The 22,278-nt window shown below is 51.6% G+C and overlaps 1 protein-coding gene across 1 annotated transcript; it reads left to right on the top strand.

Annotated features, from left to right (window-relative positions):
• Positions 1–1,451: 1,451 nt before the first annotated feature.
• On the top strand, positions 1,452–20,855 carry SLC25A23 (solute carrier family 25 member 23). Its single transcript, XM_084795954.1, has 10 exons — positions 1,452–1,825; positions 3,146–3,272; positions 4,639–4,726; positions 6,922–7,033; positions 9,250–9,408; positions 9,495–9,647; positions 9,847–9,954; positions 10,566–10,733; positions 16,408–16,558; positions 18,828–20,855. Exons 1-10 carry the CDS (start codon positions 1,673–1,675, stop codon positions 19,010–19,012), a joined length of 1,404 nt encoding a protein of 467 aa, XP_084652080.1. The 5' UTR covers positions 1,452–1,672; the 3' UTR covers positions 19,013–20,855.
• The last annotated feature ends 1,423 nt before the right edge of the window (positions 20,856–22,278 follow it).

Genomic DNA, 22,278 nt, shown 5'->3' with positions numbered 1-22,278 from the left:
GCGTGAGATCTAGACCCAAAAGAGCCGTGCCGACAACAAATGGCTGCAGACCTGAAACTGGGGTTCAGTGACTAAAGCCCTATGCCGCCCACGCCTTAGATCCCAGCAGAAGCAAGCAGGTGGATCTCTGTGAGCTCCAGACCAGCCCGGTCTACATAGTAACTAACTTCCGGGGCTACATAGAGAGACCGTGTCTAAAACAAAACTAACTTAAGAGTCAATAAATGAGCCGGGCGGTGGTGGCACACGCCTTTAATCCCAGCACTTGGGAGGCAGAGGCAGGAGGATCGCTGTGAGTGCGAGGCCAGCCTGGTCTACAAAGCGAGTCCAGGATAGTCAAGGCTGCACAGAGAAACCCTATCTCGAAAAACAAAACAAAAACAAAAACAAACCAAAAAAAAAAGAGTCACTAAACGAGGCTTCATCCCTTCTAGTGGTTTAAAATCTGTTTAAATTTCTGCCCTGGGCCTAAGTAGGAATTCAGGCGAGGATTTTCACCTCTTGCTTCCGCCACTGTAGCGTGGGAAGTTAGTGCCACCTAACTACCTTACAGGGTTTGGGCAGGGACAGTGCCAAGCAGCGAGTAAAGGGGCTGGCACGCGCGCAACGCACTCAATGTTAGCTATTATTTATTATTCGCGGTCAAGAGGGCGCCCTTCCCCCTGACGGTGAGGAGAGAAACTGCAACCGAAACTTGTAGGAGGGACTTCAGCAGGTGCAACCAGAGTCCTCGGCTGAGGCCCCGCCTCCAGAGCCCTGCGGCCTCCTGATCTTTATCCTTAGTGGCGCCGGAGACTCTGGTCCAGGACTCCCTTCCCAGACAGGTCTGCAAAGAGCAGCCTCCTGAGTCTGCATGGGGCCGCGGACCCTTTAAGAACGCCTAGCGGGCTGTGGGCTGCAGGACTGGAGGCCGCGGCGGGTCAACCGGGAAGCCCCGCCTACATGGAGCGGGCGGGCGCAGCTCAGGCTGCTCTGACCAATAAGGATTTTACTTTGCAGCCGCGCCGCGCGTTGACCTTGCGTTTCTCTCTCTGAGTGTCACCAAGAAAAAGAGGCGCGCGGGTGAAATGTGTTGGGGCGGGAGCGCGCTCCCCCTTGTTGATCTTCTGTTTCTGTCACCGGCTGGGGAATCTGGCCAGAACGGGCGGGCAAAAGAAGCTCTTAAACTGGTTCAGAGTTCTTGCGTAGGCCAGGGAGAAGCAAAATCTTGAATACCTGATGAGGGTCCATAGGAGAGGGAAGTCTAAATAAACGAGATCACAAAATCCAATCCCTGACAATTTCCTGCCAAAACTATTTGAGCAAAACGGGTAAACTGAGGCAAACAGAGTACTGAGCTGGTTGCCTTTGCAACGGTCCCAGGAATGCTCTGTCAGATGTGCACTCTCAGAGCCTCCTACAATCCTTCCCCACGCCCCCTGCTCCGCCCCCGCCCCCTCCCCCCAAACCCAGTAATGCGGGTCGGAGGAGGAGACGCAAGTTCTGGCGCGGGCGGGGACGACTAGAATTTATCACTTCCAGCAAGTGCCTGAGCTCGGTCCGTCAGCGCAGAGGCTGCTGTGCAGGTGGTCCCGGGAGCTGGCCCTTTGGGGGTCCCGGGGGGGAGGGGGAGCCGGAAAGCCCCCGCCGAGGCCGTCGCTGCGGGGCCTCCCCTCCCCCCCGGGCGGGCGCCATGCGGGGGGGCTCCAGCGACGCGGAGCGGCAGCAGCGCTGGGGTCGCCTGTTCGAAGAGCTGGACAGCAACAAGGACGGCCGCGTGGACGTGCATGAGTTGCGCCAGGGGCTGGCCAGGCTGGGAGGGGGCGATCCCGACCGTGCACAGCAGGTACCACGGGCAGCGACCACCGTAGCAGGGCCCACCTGCGCCGTAACGGGTGTCCCTGAATGCCCAGGCTGCAGGAGCCACATGCTACCTGTTGTTGCTTGGACCCCAACACCTTTGTCTAGGTTTCCTTCCCCCTGTCTACCAGCGCCTGGCCTAACGGCGGCGTCGCGATACAAGGCTGCTAAGGCTCCCCGGCCTGCCGCGGCTGCGGCTGCCAGGACCTAATGCCCGTCCCCCTCCACACACACACACACCGGGATGTGGGGTGCCTGCTGGAGGATGGACCGCAGAGCGAGATGCTTTCCCCTCCATTGTCCAGAGACACCCCCTCAGCTGCTCTCTCCACGATCCGAGGGGTGACCCGCTCCCACCTGCAGCGAACAAAACTTACCCACCCCTGCTAGGGCACCCACTGAGCCCCCAGCCAACTCCCCTAGCCTCTTATTTACATTCCCTGCCTGCGCTTTCCCGGGACCTGGCTAGTTGCCCTAGTCTGCTCCAGCCAAGGATTCAGTCCGTTCTTCCGCCACCCTGCCTCCACTAGGGTCCGACCTGTCTTAAGAAGGAATGTGAGCTGGCGAGGTGCAGCTCAGTGGTAAAGCGCTTTCTTAGAATGTGCAAAGGCCCTGGGTTCCAGCCCCCACCCCCACCCCCGCATGGGAGGTGACAGTGGGGGGGGGGGAGGCAAGAACTGGCCCTTCCACTATGTCACAGGTGTCCTTCACACCTGAGCCCCTAGCTGCCTCTGAGACAGACCCATTGCATTTTTGTTGACCTACTTTTCAGATGGGAGCATAGTGGTCCGATGGTTATTGGCTTTAATCTATTGGGCCCTATATGAACCAGGACTGTTTCTAAAAAGACAAACCCCCCCCCCACTCCCCCAGACAGCCAAGGAGACAGAGTTTTATAAGAAAAAGCTGGGTGGGCAAGTTTGGGAGGCAAGATAAGACAGGAGGATCAGAGTTCAGGATCACCCTTCAATAAAGAGAATTTGAGGCTAGCCTGGGCTAAGTGAGACCCTGTCTCAAAACGACAAAAAGTGCTCAAGGTTTCCACTTCCCGGATCTATGACCTTGAACTGCTTCTGTGAAGAGTCCTCAGTCTGCCTACCAGGAAAAGTGGGCGACAAACAGACTCTTGATTCTTAGTGAGGCATGGGGCATCTTCCTGAAAAATGGGCTGAGGTGATGTCTCCTGTCCCCCTTTCCTTGAGGAAGTGGGGCTCTGAGTTCCTGAACCATGAGGCATATTGTAGCTGTCTCTCACACATACACACACAGTCTGCCAGTCTCCTGTGTCCCCCTTTTTCTCTGCTAGGGCATCTCATCTGAGAGGGACATTGATCCAGATGGTGGCCTCAGCCTGGAGGAATTCAGCCGCTACCTGCAGGAACGGGAGCAGCGCCTTCTGCTCATGTTTCACAGCCTTGACCGGAACCAGGATGGTGAGAAAGGCTCCAGGCTGGGGGATGGGCACATGGGTTAGAACCCGCAGCGCTGGGGAGAAGGGGAGGGCTGCTTCTGACTCACGGTCTATTTCGGGAGTTCTCAGCCCCAGCTAGGTGATTTGAGCCCGAACTGGCTATCCCGCCTCCCATTCCCTTTCAGCATAGACCCCTCTCTCTATTCTTAGCCGTTTCTTGTCTGACAGTCCGGTAGCTTCAGAGACCCTCTGATGCAAGGATAGCCCCTCCACCAAGCTTCTGCTACGTTCCTTAAGTATTACCTTAAGGTTGGAGCGATGGCTCAGGGGGTAAAAGTACTTGCCACAAAACCACGAGTTCCTGAGTTCAATCCCTGGTTCCCATGAAAAAGCTGGGTGTAGCTTTACATGCCTGTAAGCCCGTCTCTGGGGAGCAGGGGGCGTGGGGGGAATGAAGAATGAAATAAGCAAATATTTCTTTAGTCCTTTGTAGCACCCCAGAACTCATTCATTCCTGGAATAGAGGACTCCCCAATATCACCCAGTTCCAACTCTGAGCAGCCCCCACAGCCTGTATTAAAAAATCCCTAGCCGGGCGTGGTGGCGCACGCCTTTAATCCCAGCACTCGGGAGGCAGAGGTAGGTGGATCGCTGTGAGTTCGAGGCCAGCCTGGTCTACAAAGTGAGTCCAGGATGGCCAAGGCTACACACAGAGACCCTGTCTCGAAAAACCAAAAAAAAAAAATCCCTTCCCCAGCCCGGCGTGGTGGCACATGCCTTTAATCCCAGCACTGGGGAGGCAGAGGCAGGAGGATGTACGTGAGTTCGAGGCCAGCCTGGTCTACAAAGTGAGTCCAGGACAGCCAGGGCTACACAGAGAAACCCTGTCTCGAAAAACAAACAAACAAACAAACAAATAAACAAATCCCTCCCTTTGTTGTGGTGGTGCACACCTTTGATCCCAGCACTCAGGAGGCTGAGACAAGTGGAACTCCGAGTTCAAGGTCAGCACGGTCTACAAATTGAGTTCCAGGACAGCCAGAGCTACACAGAGAAACCCTGTCTCAGGGCCAAGGAGCTGGGGGAAATCTCCCCTGAGGCTGACTCAGTCAGATGAGGACCCAAGTTCAATCCCCAGCGCCTGTGCTAAAAAAAAAAAAAAAAGGCTGGATGCCCACCTGTGACCCAGCAACTGATGAGGTGGAGACTGGAGGATCTTGGGGTTCAGTGTCTAGCTGGCCTAGCTGAGTCAGTGAACTCCAGGTTCAGTGAGAGACTGAACGTCCTTACCCACATGCGCACAGAAGCCTGAGCTCACAAACAGGGCTTCCACATCTCCCAATCCAGCTTCTGATTTGGGTGTCCCCCCGGGGCTCCCCCTTTTCCAGGTCACATCGATGTCTCTGAGATTCAGCAGAGCTTCCGAGCCCTGGGTATCTCCATCTCACTGGAGCAGGCAGAGAAAATCCTACACAGGTGAGTGACTAGAGTCAGGCCCCCTGGGGTCCCCCCCCACACACACCCCACCCCAACCCCCACCCTGCCTAACAGCTCTGTCCTCTGAGCCTCAGACCAGGTTCCAGGGAGGGCGGAGATGAAAGGTTGGACTTTGGAGTCAAACAGATGTTAGGCTAGTGAACTCATGTCCCTGTCTGGCCCTGAAAAGGACCAGCAATAACAGCTAGCCACAGAGGGTTGGTCTAAAGGATTTACACAGATGAGCCAACCAGACAAGGTGACTAGATCACACCTGAGGCCTGAACCTGTCACCCAAGCACTTGAGAGGCCAAGGCAGGAAGGTTGCCATGGAGTTCTAAGGCCAACTTGGACTACAGAATGAGGCTTGACTTAGAAAGATAAATGAAAACCAAAACTCCCCCAAAATCAGGCAAGTGAGGCTGGCAAGATAGCTCATTAGGTAAAGGTGGGTGCTTGCCGCTAAGACGTTATAAAGACGGTTTGATCCCCCAAAATCCATGTAATTGGAAGGAGGGAATCAATCCAGCAAGTTGTCATCTGACTTCTGCATGCAAGCCATGGCACATGTGAGCACTCACACACACCTAAAATAAACTTGTCTTTAAAAGTCAGATGTGAAGTGGGGCGTGGTGGCGCAAGCCTTTAATCCCAGCACTTGGGAGGCAAAGGCAGGTGGATTGCTCTAAGTTCGAGGCCAGCCTGGTCTACAAAGTGAGTCCAGGACAGCCAAGGCTACACAGAGAAACCTTGTCTCAAAAAAAAAACAAAATAAAAATAAATAAATAAATAAAAGTCAGACATGGAGTCGTGCATGGTGGCGCACGCCTTTAATCCCAGCACTCAGGAGGCAGAGGCAGGCAGATCATTGTGAGTTTGAGGCCAGCCTGGTTTACAAAGCAAGTCTAGGACAGCCAGGGCTACACTGAGACACCTTGTCTTGAAAAACAAACAAACAAAAAAGTTAGACACGGGGCCAGAGAGATGGCTCAGGAGTTAAAGAGCACTGGCTGTTCTTCCAGAGGACCTAAGTTCAGTTCCCAGCAACCACATGGCAGCTCATAGCTGTCTGTAACTCCAGTTCCAGAGGACAGACACACATGTAAGCAAAACACCAATGCAAATAGAATAATGTATTTAAAAGGAAAGAATATATATATATATACATAGCCCTGTCATCTAGCATTAAGGAGACTGAGGCAGGGGATTGCCATGAGATCCAAGACAGCCTACACTATAAAGTAAATGCCTGACTCAGTAAAACAAGGCTGGAGAGACTGATGGCTCAGCAGTTAAGAGTATGTGTTATTTTCTATTTCATTTCCCAGCACCCAAGTCAGGTGGCTCATGGCTACCTGTAACTACAGGTGATGAAATGCCTGTGACCTCACAGGTCATACATAGATACATACACACACACACACACACACACACACACACACACACACACACACACACACACATATTTTTAAATAAATTTTTTAAAAATTTAACCATCCACTGGGGAGTGAGGGTAGGGGAGAGGGGTCACATCTTTAATCTCAGCACTCGGGAGGCAGAGGCAGGGGAAGTGGATTTCTGTGAGTTCGAGGCCAGCCTAGTCTACAAAGTGAGTCCAGGACAGCCAAGGCTACACAGAGAAACCCTGCCTCAAAAAACAAAAACAGACGGGCGTAGTGGCACACGCCTTTAATCCCAGCACTTGGGAGGCAGAGGCAGGTGGCTCACTATGAGCTCGAGGCCAGCCTGATCTACAGAGCGAGTCCAGGACAGCCAAGACTACACAGACTCTGTCTCGAAAAACCAAAACAAACAAACAAACAAACAAACAAAAACAAAAAATTCTTTAACCAGGTGGCACATGGCTGTCATATCAGCACTCAGAAAGCTAAGACAGCAGGTTTGCCATGACTTTGAGGCCACTCTGGTCCCCAGGGTAAGACTCTGCCCCCCACCTCCCCAAAAAAAGAGAGAGAAAAGCAGTCTTAGGGATGCCATCCCAACACTCAGGTACTGAGGCAGGAGGATTTCTGTGAGTTCCAAACCAATCTGGACTGTAGGGTGAGACCCTATCTCAAACAAACAAACCAGTGCTATAGAGAGGCAACGAATTCCATGCTCCCCAAATCCATGAAGGCTAGCAGCACCTACCCCGTCCAGCCCCGACACTGACCCTGTGCCCATCCCATCTTCAGCATGGACCGCGATGGCACCATGACCATAGATTGGCAGGAATGGCGAGACCACTTCCTGCTGCACTCTCTGGAGAACGTGGAGGACGTCCTGTATTTCTGGAAGCATTCTACAGTAAGTTGGGGGCCACCTACAAGGGTGGGGGGGCTTGCCCCACATTCCCCGGGGCTCAGAAGGTCTGGGCCAGGATTCTAGAGGTGTGGTCACTATCTGGGAGCTCAGTGCACATGTATCGTTGTAGCCAGGGTTCAGGAGCCGGGTAGCCCCCTATGGACACCTCTGCTATCTGTTCAGAGCCCTTTGGTTTTACTTAGACTCCAGGCCCAGCTGGTAGGAACTGGGGTTACGAGGGAGAAAATATACCAAATGGTGTTCTCAGATGCTCGACCCACACACTTGCCAGCCGCTGAGTGCTCAAGGCCTTACTCCAAGGCTCCTGGGCCTGAGGGGAAGACGTGGGCAGACACTGTATTTGAGGATCCAGAGGACATCTATCTGGGAGACCTGACAGGTCTCCTGTTGTGTTTGCTTTTCCTGAGGAAATGTGAATAAACATCTATTCCCCCCAGGTGAGGTGACCACAGACCAAAGTAAGGATCCCACCAAGGTCCAAGTTGGTGAGCCCATGAGTTTCTTGAGCTTTTAGAGAGCACAGTGAAGGGTCAACTTACATGACCTGGGTGACCCCAAACAGCTGAGTCCCACCCCATCATGCATGGCAACCTTGTGGAAGCTGCACCGCGGAGACTTTCAACTACCCTTCGGCTTCTTGTATAGTTAGTGTTTCCCAGAATTCCTTGCAGCTAGGGTAGGACAGTAGGCCTTCCCAGTTCCATCCCGTGAACCTCCCCCCACCTCATACACATACACACTAGGGGGTGTCAATAGCTCCGTTACCGTAGACCCAGTTATTGCCAGATTGTTCTGCTCAGTTTGTTGCTATGGCTACCAGGCCAAGGTAATCGCTGTCTCAACATGGCAATGGGGTGATGATGTCATGCTCAGAGGAAAAGCTGTATACTGCAGTCTTCTTGGGAGATCCGGAGACGCCCACCCCCAGAGACCCACAGTTGGGAGGAAGATCTACTGCTGGATTCTGGGAGGGAGATCATTCCTTGGAGGGGACTCCAGGAGAAGAACTAATAAGAGTCTTTTTGGAAGAGACTCTTGGCAGAGGACTCCTGAGGGAGGACTCCCCATAGAGGATAGGACTCTGAAAGCACATCTTTCGGAAGCCTTCAGTGGCTCTTGGGTGGGACCAGTGGATCCTGTGCTGGAATCCGGTAGATTCTTCCGGAGGAATCGGTAGATTCTTTGGTGAGACTTAGTGGATATTTTGGTAAAATTTGGTGGCTCAAGCTGGGCGTGGTGGTGCATGTCTTTAATCCCAGCACTCGGGAGGCAGAGGCAGGCGGATCGCTGTGAGTTTGAGGCCAGCCTGGTCTACAAAGCGACTCCAGGACAGCCAAGGCTAACACAGAGAGACCCTGTCTCAAAAAAAAAAAAAATGGTGGCTCCTTTGGTGAAATCAGGGGATTTTCTGGTGAAATTCAGTGGCCCCAGTTGGCTCTTTTCAGAGTATATGAAGACAGGGTCTCTCTGTGTAGCCCTGGCTGTCCTGGAACTCACTCTGTAGACCAGGCTGGCCTCAAACTCACAGAGATCCGCCTGCCTCTGCTGCTTGCCCAAGTGCTGAGATTAAAAGCCACCACTGCCCAGATCAGTCGATTCTTTTTTTTTTTTTTTTAAGTTACTTATTCCGTGCAGTGGGGCGCACGTGTGGAGGTCAGAGGGCAACTTGGGGAAGTGTTTTCTCCTTCCATCATATGTGAGCCCTCTCACAGACCACCCTCTCAGTGGGCTCTTTGGTGGAAGTCAGTAGCTCCTTCAGTGGAATTCAGTGTATTGAGTTACTATTTTGGAGACTCAATGGAGCCTCTAACAGTGGTTCTCAACCTCTGGGTCGTGACCCCCTCGGTAGCTGAACAATTATTTCATAAGGGTCACATGTCTGATATTTACACCACAATACATCATAGTAGCAAAACCACAGTTTTAAAGTAGTCACAGCATTAGGAAAGTTGAGAACCACCGCTTTGGTGGCACTTGGTGATCTCCCAGAGGACTCCTAGGGTCTCATAGGAACACTGCTGGTCAGATATTTTAGTGGCACACTGTGGGATCCAGAAGGGATCTGCTGGGCTCTCCAAACAAGGTCTTTTGGTGGCCTCTGGGATGTCCTGGAATTTATAAAGGAGACTTCTCCACTTAGGACCCAGGCACATGCCCCTCCTCTGCTAGGACATGACGCCTGCAGCTCCCACCCTCAGGTCCTCGACATTGGCGAATGCCTGACGGTGCCCGATGAGTTCTCCAAGCAAGAGAAACTTACAGGCACGTGGTGGAAGCAGCTGGTGGCTGGCGCAGTGGCAGGCGCCGTGTCGCGGACAGGCACAGCTCCTCTGGACCGTCTCAAGGTCTTCATGCAGGTGAGAGGAGCCTAAAGGGACCTACCGCATCATCCATGGCGCGGACCTAGGAGGGCGTCGCAAGGCCACCTTCTCTCCCCACTCAGGTGCACGCCTCAAGGTCCAACCGACTCAACATCCTAGGGGGCCTGCGGAACATGATTCATGAAGGAGGCATCTTGTCCCTCTGGCGGGGCAACGGCATCAACGTGCTCAAGATTGCCCCTGAGTCGGCCATCAAGTTCATGGCTTATGAACAGGTAGGACAGGTCCAAGAGAAAGTAATATTCAGTAATATATGGGGATGCTCAGGGGCTTTGACCTGCTGGTCCCCGGCACCACGCCCCGCTGCTGGCCAGCTCTGTGGCAGCCGGAGCACAGTGGGATGAAAGGACCGCTCAATGATTCCCCCAAGGTTCCTTTATACTCAGTCCCACTGCCGCCATGTTCTACCCTTAGATCAAGCGGGCCATCCGGGGACAGCAAGAGACACTGCAGGTTCAAGAGCGCTTCGTGGCTGGCTCCCTAGCGGGGGCCACAGCTCAAACCATCATTTACCCCATGGAGGTGAGAAGGGGGTAGGGGAGACCCACCGTGGGAGGGTGGGCCTGCTGTTCTGTTTCATTCCCCAGTCCTCACTGCGTGTGGAACTAACTCTAACTGCCTGACTCGGGACCAGAAGCCATTTCCTGTCTAGCTTGTCTGGGCATCTCAATTGGACCTGTAACTCCTAGGGACCTGCTTAGAACTGTTTGCACAGTAGTCATAGCAACTGACCATTTTATGCATATGCCTGCCAAGAGCGAGGATGGCAGGCGTGAGCCACCACACCTGGTTTATGTGGTGCTGGAGATGGAACCCAGGGTTTTGTACACCCTAAGTGGGCATTGTACCTGATGAGGCCCTTCTAGGTGACATCACTCCCGGGCATAATGATTCTGTTTTTGTTTTTGTTTTTGTTCTTGTTTTTGTTTTTTTGGTTTTTCAAGTCAGAGTTTCTCTGTGTAGCCTTGGCTGTCCTGGAACTCGCTCTGTAGACCAGGCTGGCCTCGAACTCACAGAGATCCACCTGCCTTTGCCTGTCAAGTGCTGGGATTAAAGGCGTGCGCCACCACCTCCCGGCTGGCATAATGATTCTGGAAGCAATTTTTCAAGGGCTTAACAGAGTTCTCACCCAGGTACTGAAGACTCGGCTAACCCTACGCAGAACCGGCCAATACAAGGGGCTCCTGGACTGCGCAAGGAGGATCCTGGAGCGTGAAGGGCCCCGCGCCTTCTACCGTGGCTACCTGCCTAACGTGCTGGGCATCATCCCCTATGCAGGAATTGACCTAGCTGTCTATGAGGTCTGTAGATAGCCTCCCTCCCTCCCTCCCTCCCTCCCTCCCTCCCTCCCTCTTCCTCTTCCTTCTTCCTCTTCTTCCTTCTTCTTTTTCTTCTTCTTCTTCTTCTTCTTCTTCTTCTTTCTTCTTCTTCTTCTTTTTCTTCTTCTTCTTCTTCTTCTTCTTCTTCTTCTTCTTCTTCTTCTTCTTCTTGGATCTGGCCTAGGACATTCCTTGCTAATTCAGTGGACTTCTTGGAAGGGCAGTCGTAGGCTTGAAAACTGTGGTGGGGGCTGGGTGTGGCGGCACACACCTTTAATCTCAGCACTTAGGAGGCAGAGGCAGGAGGATATACGTGAGTTCAAGGCCAGCCTGGTCTACAAAGTGAGTCTAGGACAGCCAAGGCTACACATAGAAACCCTGTATTAAAAGAGAGAGAGAGAGAGAGAGAGAGAGAGAGAGAGAGAGAGGCGGGGGGGGGAACTGTGGTGGGCTTTGGAACCACGGAGAGCCCCTCCAGATATCAAACCTCCATCCTCCATTGCTCAATGTCACAAAACACTTGTTTCCAGTTCTACATGGTGGCACACACTTGTCATCCGGGCACTTGGGAGGCTGACATAGGATTGGGAATCAAAGCAGTCCTGTACCAGGTAGTCAGTTTCATGACAGCCTGGATATTTTTAAACAACTCTGTCTTGCCTTGTGATGGTGGCCCACGCCTTTAATCCCAGCACTCTGGAGGCAGAGGCAGGTGGATCTCTGTGAGTTCAAGGCCAGCCTGGTCTACAGAGGGAGTTCCAGGACAGCCAAAGCTACACAGAGAAACCGTGTCTCGAAAAACACAAACAAAAAACAGAGAAGAAACTAACAATAACCATATAGAAAAACAGTGGTTAAAGAGATAGTTCAGCCATTAGGAGTGTTTGCTGCTTGGGCAGAGGACCTGAGTTCAGTTCCCAGCACCAACATCAAGGTCTAATAATGCCTTGGGAGTACAGCTCCAGGGAATTCAACGCCCTCTTCAGGTCTCCAAAGGCACTGCACTCACATGGCACATATACACTGAAATAGGTATATACATGTATACACACACACACACACACACACACATATATCTTTTCAAAAAATTGAAAAGCTACTTTTAGCCAGGTATGAAGGCCAGTGCCTGTCATCCAGCACTCAAAAGGCTCATGCAGGAAGATTATCTCAACAATTAGGAATGGTGGCACACAACTTTAATACCATGCCTTGGGAGGCAGAGGCAGGAAAATCTCTGTGAGCCCAAGGCAAGCGAAGCCCTTTCTCAAAACAACAACAATAATAGAATCATTCTCCCCCTTGAGGTGCTAGGGATGAGCCCAAGGGCGCACATTTGCCTTCTTGGAGTTATGGAAGTTCTAGCTCTGTAGGAATTGGGGGCCCCTCCAGCTCCTAGGAATTGTAAACACAGTACACAAGGACCCTGAGAGATGCTCATATTCCCCCAAAGTATGTGTGGGTCCTGGCCTCATCTCTACACAAACAAAAGTCTTTTTTTCTTTTCCTTTTTTCCATTTTTAAAAAAATTATTATTTTCAGGTTTTATTATGTATGGGAATTTGTCTGCATGTGCTGCCTGCATGTGGTGACCCTGGAGTCCAGACAAGGGTGCAGATCCCCTAGAACAAGCGTTACATATGTGGGTGCTGGGTATTAAGCCTGGGTTCTCTGCAAAAACAGCCTGTGCTCTTATCCGCCCCAGCTGTCTCTCTCTAGTGCTACCACCACTGCCCTTTCCATTTTTTCTTTTTCCCTTAAGACAGACTTATGTAGCCTTGGTTGGCCTCAAGTTTGCTATGTAGCCGAGGATGAGTATGAACTTCTGCCCCTCCAGAGTGCTGGGATAGCAGGTCTTCACTACCCTGCCAGGCTAACGTGGTGCTGAGACCGAACCGAGGCCTTCATGCTTGTTAGGCAAATGCTCTGCCAACTGAAACTCAGCTCTTTTTTTTGTTTTTTGTTTTTGCTGTTGTTGTCGTTTGTTTTGTTTGTTTTGCTTGTTTTGTTTTGTTTCTCTGTGTAGCCTTGACTATCCTGGATTCACTTTGTAGACCAGGCTGGCCTCGAACGCACAGAGATCTGCCTGCCTCTGCCTCCCGAGTGCTGAGATTAAAGGCGTGTACCACCACCGCTCGGCTATTTTTTTTTTAAGATGCCCCCCCCACTATGCATCCCATGATATTACAAATTCAGGATAATCCCCCTGCCTTGCCTCCTGAACACTAACTTTACAGGCACATACCACTATCCCTGGCAACAGAACAGGGGTGTGTGTGTGTGTGTGTGTGTGTGTGTATGTGTGTGTGTGTGTTTTCAAAGGCCAGAAGACAGACTCAGATGTCATTCTTCGGGTACTGTCCACCTTATTTTTTTGACACAGGATCCCTCACTGGAACCTGGGGCTCATCAAGGAGGCTGGAGGGGTTCATCAGTGAGCGCAAGGGATCCTCCTCTCAGCCTCCAGCAGTTTGGCTACAGGCATACACAGCCACGCCTGGCCTGCGACGTGGGTGCTGGGGATCACACTCACGCCCTCCTGCTTGCATGGCAAGGAGCTCAGCTGAGCTGCCGTACCCTGAGCAGCTCTTCTGTTTTATACTTACGACTCTGTGTGTGCCCATGTGCCACAGCATGTGTGTGGAGGTCAGAGGCCAGAGGTCAGAGGTCAGAGGAGCCGGTTCTCTCCTTTCACCACGTGGGTTCCAGTTATCAAGGCTAGGTCATCAGGTTTGGCTGCAAACACCTTTAGCCACCGAGCCATCTTTTTTTTTTTTTTTTTTTTTTTTTTTTTTTGAGACAGGGTTTCTCTGTGTAGCCTTGGCTGTCCTGGACTCCCTTTGTAGACCAGGCTGGCCTCGAACTCACAGCAATCCCCTTGCCTCAGCCTCCCGAGTGCTGGGATTAAAGGCGTGCGCCACCACACCCAGCCCACCATCTCGCCAGCTCATAACAGCCTTTAATAATTCATTAAACATCTGTAGTCTTAGCACCTACATAGTAGCTCTCAATCACCTGTAAGTCCAGTTCCGGGGGATCGGATTGCCCCTATTTTGGCCTCTCTAGGCTTTGTGTTCATATGGTACACAGACAGACATGGAGGCAAAATACCCATACACATTAAATAAAAATAAATCTTTAAAAGGGGATGGGGGTGGTGTGGAGGTGGCACACGCCTTTAATCCCAGAACTTGGGAAGCAGAGGCAAGCATATCTCCAAGAATTTTGAGTCCAGCCTGGTTTACAGAGTGAGTTCTAGGCCAACCAGAGCTACAGAGAGATCCTGCCTCAAAAAAAAAAAAAAAAGAGTGCTGGAGAGATGGCTGAGTTGTTAAGGTGCCAGCTGCATACGGATGAGGACATGAGTTCTGATCCAGAATCTAAGTAAAATGTCAAGAAGAGCATCTGCTAGCCCAGGGCTGGAAGGAGGGAAGCAGGAGGCTTCCTGGGGCTCGCTGGCTGGCCAGTCAATGAGATCCATGTTCAGTGAGAGACCCTGTCTCCAAAGATAAGGTGAGAGAGATCGAAGGAGACACTGATGTCAACCTCTGGCCTCTACATGTCAAGTGGGTATGCACCGCAGCACACACACATGCACATACACAAACACACACACATGTACCTCTAGAAAACAAAAGGAAAGAAGAAGGAAGGGGAAAGGGAAAGGGGAAGAAAGGAAGATCTTGGAAGAATGTTCCAGAAAATGCTAGAGCTTTTGGCACATGGCTCCCTCTCCCCCCAGTTTTTTGTCTTTCCATTGGTTGAAATATTCTGGGGTTGCAGCTAGTGAGTACCGATGCGGGGCTGGGGATGGGGGTGGGGGGAGGCAGTAAGAGAGGCAGAGAGACCAGAGAAAGGCAGGGTCTCTCACTGACTCGACTCTCCTGGGATGACTAGCCTGCCAGCCTCAGAGATCGTCCTTGTCCCTGCCTCCCCAGAGCTGCCTTGTCAGATGTGCACAGATGTGCACGCTGGCATCTGAACTCAGGCCATCTGGCTCATGAGACAGTCTCTGCCTGTGAAACCATCTGCTTAGCCCCTCCTTTTTTAACTTTTAAATTGTATTCTATTTACTTTTATTGTAGACAATGTTTCCCTTTGTTGCCCCTAGCTAATCACAAGCTCCTGGGCACACTGGATCCTCCTGCCTCGGCCTCCTCCGCAGCTAGATCGACAGATGGTCCCTGCCATTTCCAGCAGCATTCCTTCACTGAAAATCTGTCACTCCCATGTCTATGTCTGATGTCCCTTGACTTCCTTCTCTATGTCCCCTCCTTCATATAAGGACACCTGTGACCCTCAGAGCCCGCTCCAGTCATCTCTACTGATCCCATCAGTGAAGTACCCTAAAGTATCATCCTCAAATAATGACGGCATTAACTTGTCTTGCAAGGGATGGAGGATGGAACTCTCCCCTATTATACACTAAGTCTAGGAGTCCCCCCAGAACCTCAGTGGCACCCACCCTTTTACCCATCACAGAGAGGCAGTGCAGGAGGACCAGGAGTTCAGGGTCATCCTCAGCTATGCAGGTTTGAGACCCTTCTGGGCTAAATGAGGCTGTACTTTTTTGTTGTTGTTTTTAGGTTTGGTTTGAGGTATTGGTTTTGGGGGTTTTGGTTTTGTTTCTTTGTGTTTTTCGAGACAGTGTTTCTCTGTGTAACAGCCCTGGCTGCCCTGGCCTTACTTTGTAGACCAGGCTGGCCTTGAACGCACAGAGATCCACCTGCCTCTGCCTCCAGAGTGTTGGGATTAAAGGCTTGCGAGGTAGCACAAGATTCCATCTTTTTAAGAAAAAAAAAAATCCAAGAGGGTGGTGGCGCATGCCTTTAATCCGGCATTCAGTAGCCGGAGGCAGACAGATCTCTGAGTTTGAGATCATCCTGATCTAAAGAGCTATTTCCAGGACAGCCAGGGCTACACAGAGAAACCCTATCTGAAAGAAAAACAAAATCTGAAAGGATCCTTAATCCTGGATGCACAGTCCTTGATGCTGTGGACGGTCACTGTGCAGAGGTCTCAGTCATGGGGTACAAGAGGCAAAGGGAAAGGAATACAGGGAGACTGTTTACAGAAGCCGCAATGGTTAGTACAAGCCTGCCCTCCCATCCCTGGGGTGTCCGAGAAGATGACATCAAAGCAAGTATGGGCTACAGACTAAGCCCCTGTCCGAAAATGAAAGATTTTTGTTTTGTTGAGACAGGGTTTCTCTATGTAACAGCCCTGGTTGTCCTGGATGTACTTTGTACACCGGGCTGGCCTCGAACTCACAGAGATCCCTCTGCCTCCACCTCCCCCGTGCTGGGATAAAAGGCATCACCACCACTACCACCACCACCCAGCTTGAATATGAAAGTCTTAGAAGGGATGCAGCTCAAGTGGTGATGCTGAAGGCATGACTCAGTCAGTAGGTAGAGCCTCTACCTAGAATCCCCCAGTGAGGGGGCTTGGGCATGGTCTAGGGGTGGAGGAGTCCCTGCCTAGAATCCCCCAATGAGGGGCTGGGGGGCGTGGTCAGAGTGGAGCCCCGCCTAGAATCCCCCAATGAGGGGCTGGGGGCGTGGTCAGAGGTGGAGCCTCTGCCTAGAATCCCCCAGTGAGGGGGCTGGGATGTGGTGGTATACAGAGCTCTGAACCTGCCTGCTCCACTCTCTTCTAGACTCTGAAGAATCGCTGGCTTCAGCAGTACAGCCACGAATCAGCAAACCCAGGCATTCTCGTGCTCCTAGCCTGTGGCACCATCTCCAGCACCTGTGGCCAGATTGCCAGCTACCCCCTGGCACTGGTCCGGACCCGAATGCAGGCCCAAGGTGAGCAGCCTGGGCAGGAGGCTGGGCTAGGAGAGTCTAGTACTTGGGTCCCACTGGCTCTCACCTAACTCCCTGTAGGTAGATCTCTGGGCTGGGATCCTTGTGTGGCCTTCATAAACCCTTCCTCCTGTCTGGGCTTCCATTTACCCGTTAGTGACACTCAAGAAGGCAGCTTTTACCATAATGGGCTGAGAGGTCCATGGCATCAGGTACAGGAAGTACCATGGACAACATTGTGGCATTTCTAAGCTTGCCAGTAAGGAGTGAAAACAAGGAAGTGGGATGCTGACAACAGCATTAGCCAAGGTCAAGGAAGGACACTTTCTTGGTTTTCATTTTCTTTCTTCATTTTTTTTTTTTTTAATGAGACAGGCTCTCACTATATAGCCCAGGCTGGCCTCGAACTCAGATCAGCTTGCCTCTGACCCCCAAGTGCTGGGGCTAAAGGCGTGGCCACCAAGCTTACCTGTATTATTATTGTTATTTTTCAACAAAGTCACACTGTGTGGCCCTGACTGGCCTAGAATTTACAGAGATCCATTACTGGCCTCTGCCTCCTGAAGGTGTGCATCCTGTGGCCAGCCTTAAGGACAGCCTAGTTGCTGTGTTCTGTTTTGATCTCAAAGTGTTTTTAATTTAAGATTTTTTTTTTCTGCACATGTGCGTGCGTGCGTGCATGCGTCAGAAAGACAGACAGACAGACAGACAGACCAAAACCCAGAGAGGGTCAGACGCCTTGGTGCTAGAATTACTGAGTTGTGTGGGGGCCAGAAACTAAACTCTCGTCCTCTGGAAGAATAGGAAGCCCTCTGTCACACTGAGCCATCTCTCTAGCTCTTGATTTTAGTTTTTGGTTGGTTGTTGTTGTTTTATTTAATTTTATTTTTTGTGCATTAGTGTGGGGGTGTCAGATCCCCTGGAACTGGAGTTACAGACAGTTGTGAGCTGCCATGTGGGTGCTGGGAATTGAACCTGGATCCTTTGGTAGACCAGCCAGTGCTCTTAACCACTGAGCCATCTCTCCAGCTCCTTGTTTTATTTTGTTTTGTTTTGTTTTGTTTTAAGACAGAGGATTGCTATGTACCAGGCTGGGCTGGAACTCAGGACAATCCTCCTGCCTCAGTTTTCCCGCTGTTGTTTTTCCTCGATGTTTTCTTCCACGGGTTATTTTCCTGTTTCTGTTTTTATGAACTTCAGTTCCTGGGCTTTTTGCTGGAGAAACTGTCAGTGCCCTCGCCCTCTACCCTCATGACCTTCCTCCCCTGGGAAGGAGGAAAGAGGCCACATAGTCATTGCATGATTGAGTGTTGATTTAGGGTTGAAGAGAGGAGAGATAGGCGCCCAGCGTAGACTCGGGTACCACACAGGGCTCCTCTAAACAGCCAGCTCTGGGATGGAGATGAGGGCGATGAGCAGAAGTAAGTGAACCCTGAAGAGAGAGAGAGAATGGATTTTAAGGAAGGGGGAATCTCTCTTCTCTTGTTACACACAGACACACATATGTACCAATACACACATACATATGCACAGACACACACACGCACTCTTTTTTTTTTTAATTTAATTTTATTAATTTATTCTTGTTACATCTCAATGGTTATCCCATCCCTTGTATCCTCCCATTATTCCCTCCCATTTTCCCCTTACTCCCCTCCCCTATGACTGTGACTGAGGGGGACTTCCTCCCCCTTTATATGCTCATAGGGTATCAAGTCTCTTCTTGGTACACATGCACTCTTATACATAGAAGTACATACGCACATACAGGCATGTATGTGCTCTCACCCAATACATACAAACTTTCACACATGCATATGCACACACACATGCACACGTGCATAACCCTGATGTTTCCATTCATCTCCAAAGGCACTTCCTAAGATTGACAGTTCCTAGGCCCACAGTTCCTGGGTCTTGTGGTATAGGTCCTACTGTTTCTCAGTCTCATCCTCCTTACTCCTGTGGTGGTGGTGGTGGTGGTGGTGGTGGTGGTGGTGGTTTTTTGGGTTTTTTGAGACAGGGTTTCTCTGTGTAGCCTTGACTGTCCTGAACTCACTTTGTAGACCAGGCTGGCCTCGAACTCACAGCGATCCGCCTGCCTCTGCCTCCCGAGTGCTGGGATTAAAGGCGTGCGCCACTACCACCCAGCTCTCCTTCCTCCTGTTAAAATGGCAACCTAGACTAGCCCTGGGGTGGAGCGAGAGAGAGAGAGATGAGAGGGCAAGCTTTGGTCTTACTTGGCCCTCAACCCCTCCCCCCCCCCCAACAGCCTCCATTGAGGGTGGCCCGCAAGTCTCCATGGTGGGTCTGCTTCGACACATCCTATCTCAGGAGGGTGTGTGGGGCCTCTACCGGGGCATCGCCCCCAACTTCATGAAGGTCATTCCAGCCGTGAGCATCTCCTACGTGGTCTATGAGAACATGAAGCAGGCTCTGGGGGTCACATCCAGGTGAGGGACTGGGAGCTTGTCCCCTCAAGATTCCCTCATCTTCACCGTGGCATCCCCCATGCTGACGTCCTCAACCACCAGAGACTGTTGGCCTGACCAGTGGATCCTGACACCCCGACTCCCACACCCCAAGCTGCAGGATCCCAGTGCCCAAATCGCCGATCCTTGCCCTGTGCCCCGACCATTGTACCACTAGACCCCACACTTTAGCCAGTGGACCCCCAGGATTGGATCCTTGCCTTCACAACCAGACCCCAACTGCTGGCCCCCACACATCAGCAGTCTGACACTTGAAATGCAAAACTATCTACACCCTGGTCCTGAACCCTTATCCCCAAACCCCTTGATCCGGCTCATCTGTACCCCAAAACTGATCCTACTTTTTTCCTGTCACACCCACACCCACACCTGCTGGGCCTCTCTATGCAGCAGCAGATGGTCCCAGTGCCCCAAGCATGGGGGCACACATTCATGTACCCCATAGCCCAGACCTTAGACCCCCCCCTCAGGCACCAGACCCAGGGCCCCAATGCCACACTGGACCTGAGATCCCCAAACTTGCTGGTGAGTCCAGCCACTGGATTCTAGAAGCCAAGAACTCTCAGCCAGCCACAGGGCCCTGATAAGGAAATGCCAAGCCCACTAGATCACTGGATCCTGGGATCCCAGATGCCTCACCCCAGCCATTTCATCTTCCTCAATTTGGGGTTCCATATCCTTTCACTGCTGGGTCTACATTTCAAGCACCACCCTCAATTCTCTCATCACTGGATCCCAGGGCCCCAAGTCCCAACACACTGGATTCGGGCTCCTGGAGCCACAGGTGTGAGAGCTCCAGGGTGCCTCAGGTGGATCCCACAGGCCACAGCTGCTAAATTCCACCTCCCAGATTCCTCCAACCCATCCTCTGGACACCACAGAAAGCCAAGCTCTCCCAGACACCACCAAATTCCCAAGACCTTCACTCCTGCACCGCAAATACCACTTCCCCAAGTCTAGATCCCAACAGTCCAATGGCAGCATCTCAGACCCCTCAGGCCCCTCAAATCCCAGACACACCTCGGAGCTGATCACCACTGCATGGAAGCATTACCATCCAAGGAGCCTTCTGGAAGCCCAGGTCCCAGACTGGTGGCTCTCCACCAGGTGGTAAGGAATGGAATGTACATCCCACACCACAACCCATACGAATGGATCTCACCTCAGCTAGGACACACCTCCCTTTCCACACGCTGGGGAAACCGCTCCCCCAAATCACCTCCCTCTCTGTCCCCCACTTCTCTGCAATGTCTTCCACATTCCCCCTGCCCACCTTCCAGGCTAGTAGCTACTCCCGGGGCCCAGGGCCCTCTGGGAGGGTCCAGTCAGCTTGTTCATGGCTTGGGAGCTGCCAGGTAAAGCTAAGGACACAACCAAGGGGACCTTCTGCATCCTAGCACTGCCAGCCCTGTTCGGGCCTCAGCAAGTCACAATCAAGGACCAACACATGCATCCTTCCTGAAACCCAGCATCCAATATGCAAAATTAAACATCCCCAAGCTGACTCGGGGGTCTATTTTTCTACCAGACAGAGAACAAAGTCCCCTGGCTCCCTCCACATTCCTATACCCTCCACACGTCAACATTGGATTCTGAGCTTAGGAGAACTGGGGGTACCCTGTTTGACTCTCCAGTCTTTGGGGGACCTCATCAAAGGACTGTGAAGGGGGAATTGGGATGTTGGGGGGCAGGAGGACCCCACACCATGCCTTCCACCTCTCCTTTCAACCTGAACCAAGCCCCACACCACCCTGCCCATGTGTGTCATTTCAAGGAAAAAAAAAGAATAAATTTTCTAAGCTCTTTCATTGTTGCTTTTCAGTTTTATGAAATTACACTTGTTTGCTTGGGGGAGGGGCATATGGAAGTCAAAAGAAAACTTTTGGGAGTCTGCCCTCCCTTCCTGTGTGGTCAAACTCATGGGGTCAGGCTTGGTGTGAGCACTTTCACCTGCTAAGCCATCGCAGTGGCCTCATTTTTTGTGACTTTTAATTATGAAAAGTGTGTGTGTGTGTGTGTGTGTGTGTGTGTGTGTGTGTGTGTGTGTGTGTGTAAAATCACACTGAGGTGCTCCCAAGGTAAAAATGTGTCTGTCTGTCTGTCTGTCTGTCTGTCTGTCTGTCTGTCTCTCTCTCTCTCTCTCTCTCTCTCTCTCTCACACACACACACACACACACACACACACACACACACACACACACGGAAAGGTGCTTGCCACACAAGCCTGACCACCTGAGTCAGATCCCTGGGACCCATGTGCAAGTGGAAGGAGGGAGCTGACTTCATCAGACCTCCATACATGTACCATAGTACACACACACACACACACACACACACACACACACACACACACACATACACCAAAATAATACATTTTTAAAAGATTTGATTTATATTGCGTGTCTCTGTGATGGCCTTGGGTCCCCTGGAGCTAGAGTTACAGTGCTTGTGAGCCACCCAACCTGGGTATTGGGAACTGAACCCAGGCTCTCTACAAGCAGTATGCACTCCTAACCATTGACATCTCTCCAGCCCCAAGTAAAATACACACACACACACACACACACACACACACACACACACACACACCCTTGATGAGGGGAGAGATGGAGCTTTAAATCTGGATGAGGTGGCACACACTTATCATCCAAGCACTTGGACTGGTGAAGGCAGAAGGATAAGGAGTTCAAAGTCATCACTAGCTACATAGGAAGTTTAAGGCCATTCTGGGCTACATGAGACCTGGTCTCACTGATCCCTACTAGAAGAAGAAGAGAAGAAGGAGGAAGAGGAGCAGGAAGTGGAAGAGGAGGAAGGGGGATCGTAAGGAAGACGAAGAGGAGGAGGAGGAGAAAGGACACAAAATTTAAAAACATTTTTCTTGCACACAGATAGTGTAGCATGGAGCTCATTCACTGGGCTGTGCAGCTGTCCCCGCCCTTCACCTCTGGACCCCTCCATCTGTCCACCTAAAGCTCTGTCTCCATCCAACACTAGCTCCATTCTGTACCTTGCCTTGGGAGGTGGAGGCAGGAGTACCAGGAATTCAAAGTCATTCTTAGCTACTTGATGAGTTGGAGACCAGCCTGGGCTACATGCCAGTCTGTCTCAAAAACAGAGGACAGCACTTCCTCTCCCTGGCCTGTGGGAGTTAGGGTGCGGATGCTGTATAAAGACAAGGATGAGCCACGCTGCCTACCACCATGCTTGTGAGCTCACAGGCACTTTTGT

Source organism: Acomys minous, assembly GCF_964271855.1.
Source record: "Acomys minous genome assembly, chromosome: 9".
Taxonomy (NCBI): domain Eukaryota; kingdom Metazoa; phylum Chordata; class Mammalia; order Rodentia; family Muridae; genus Acomys; species Acomys minous.
Note: the sequence above shows the minus strand (reverse complement) of the source record. Positions and strands in the feature narration are given on the sequence as shown.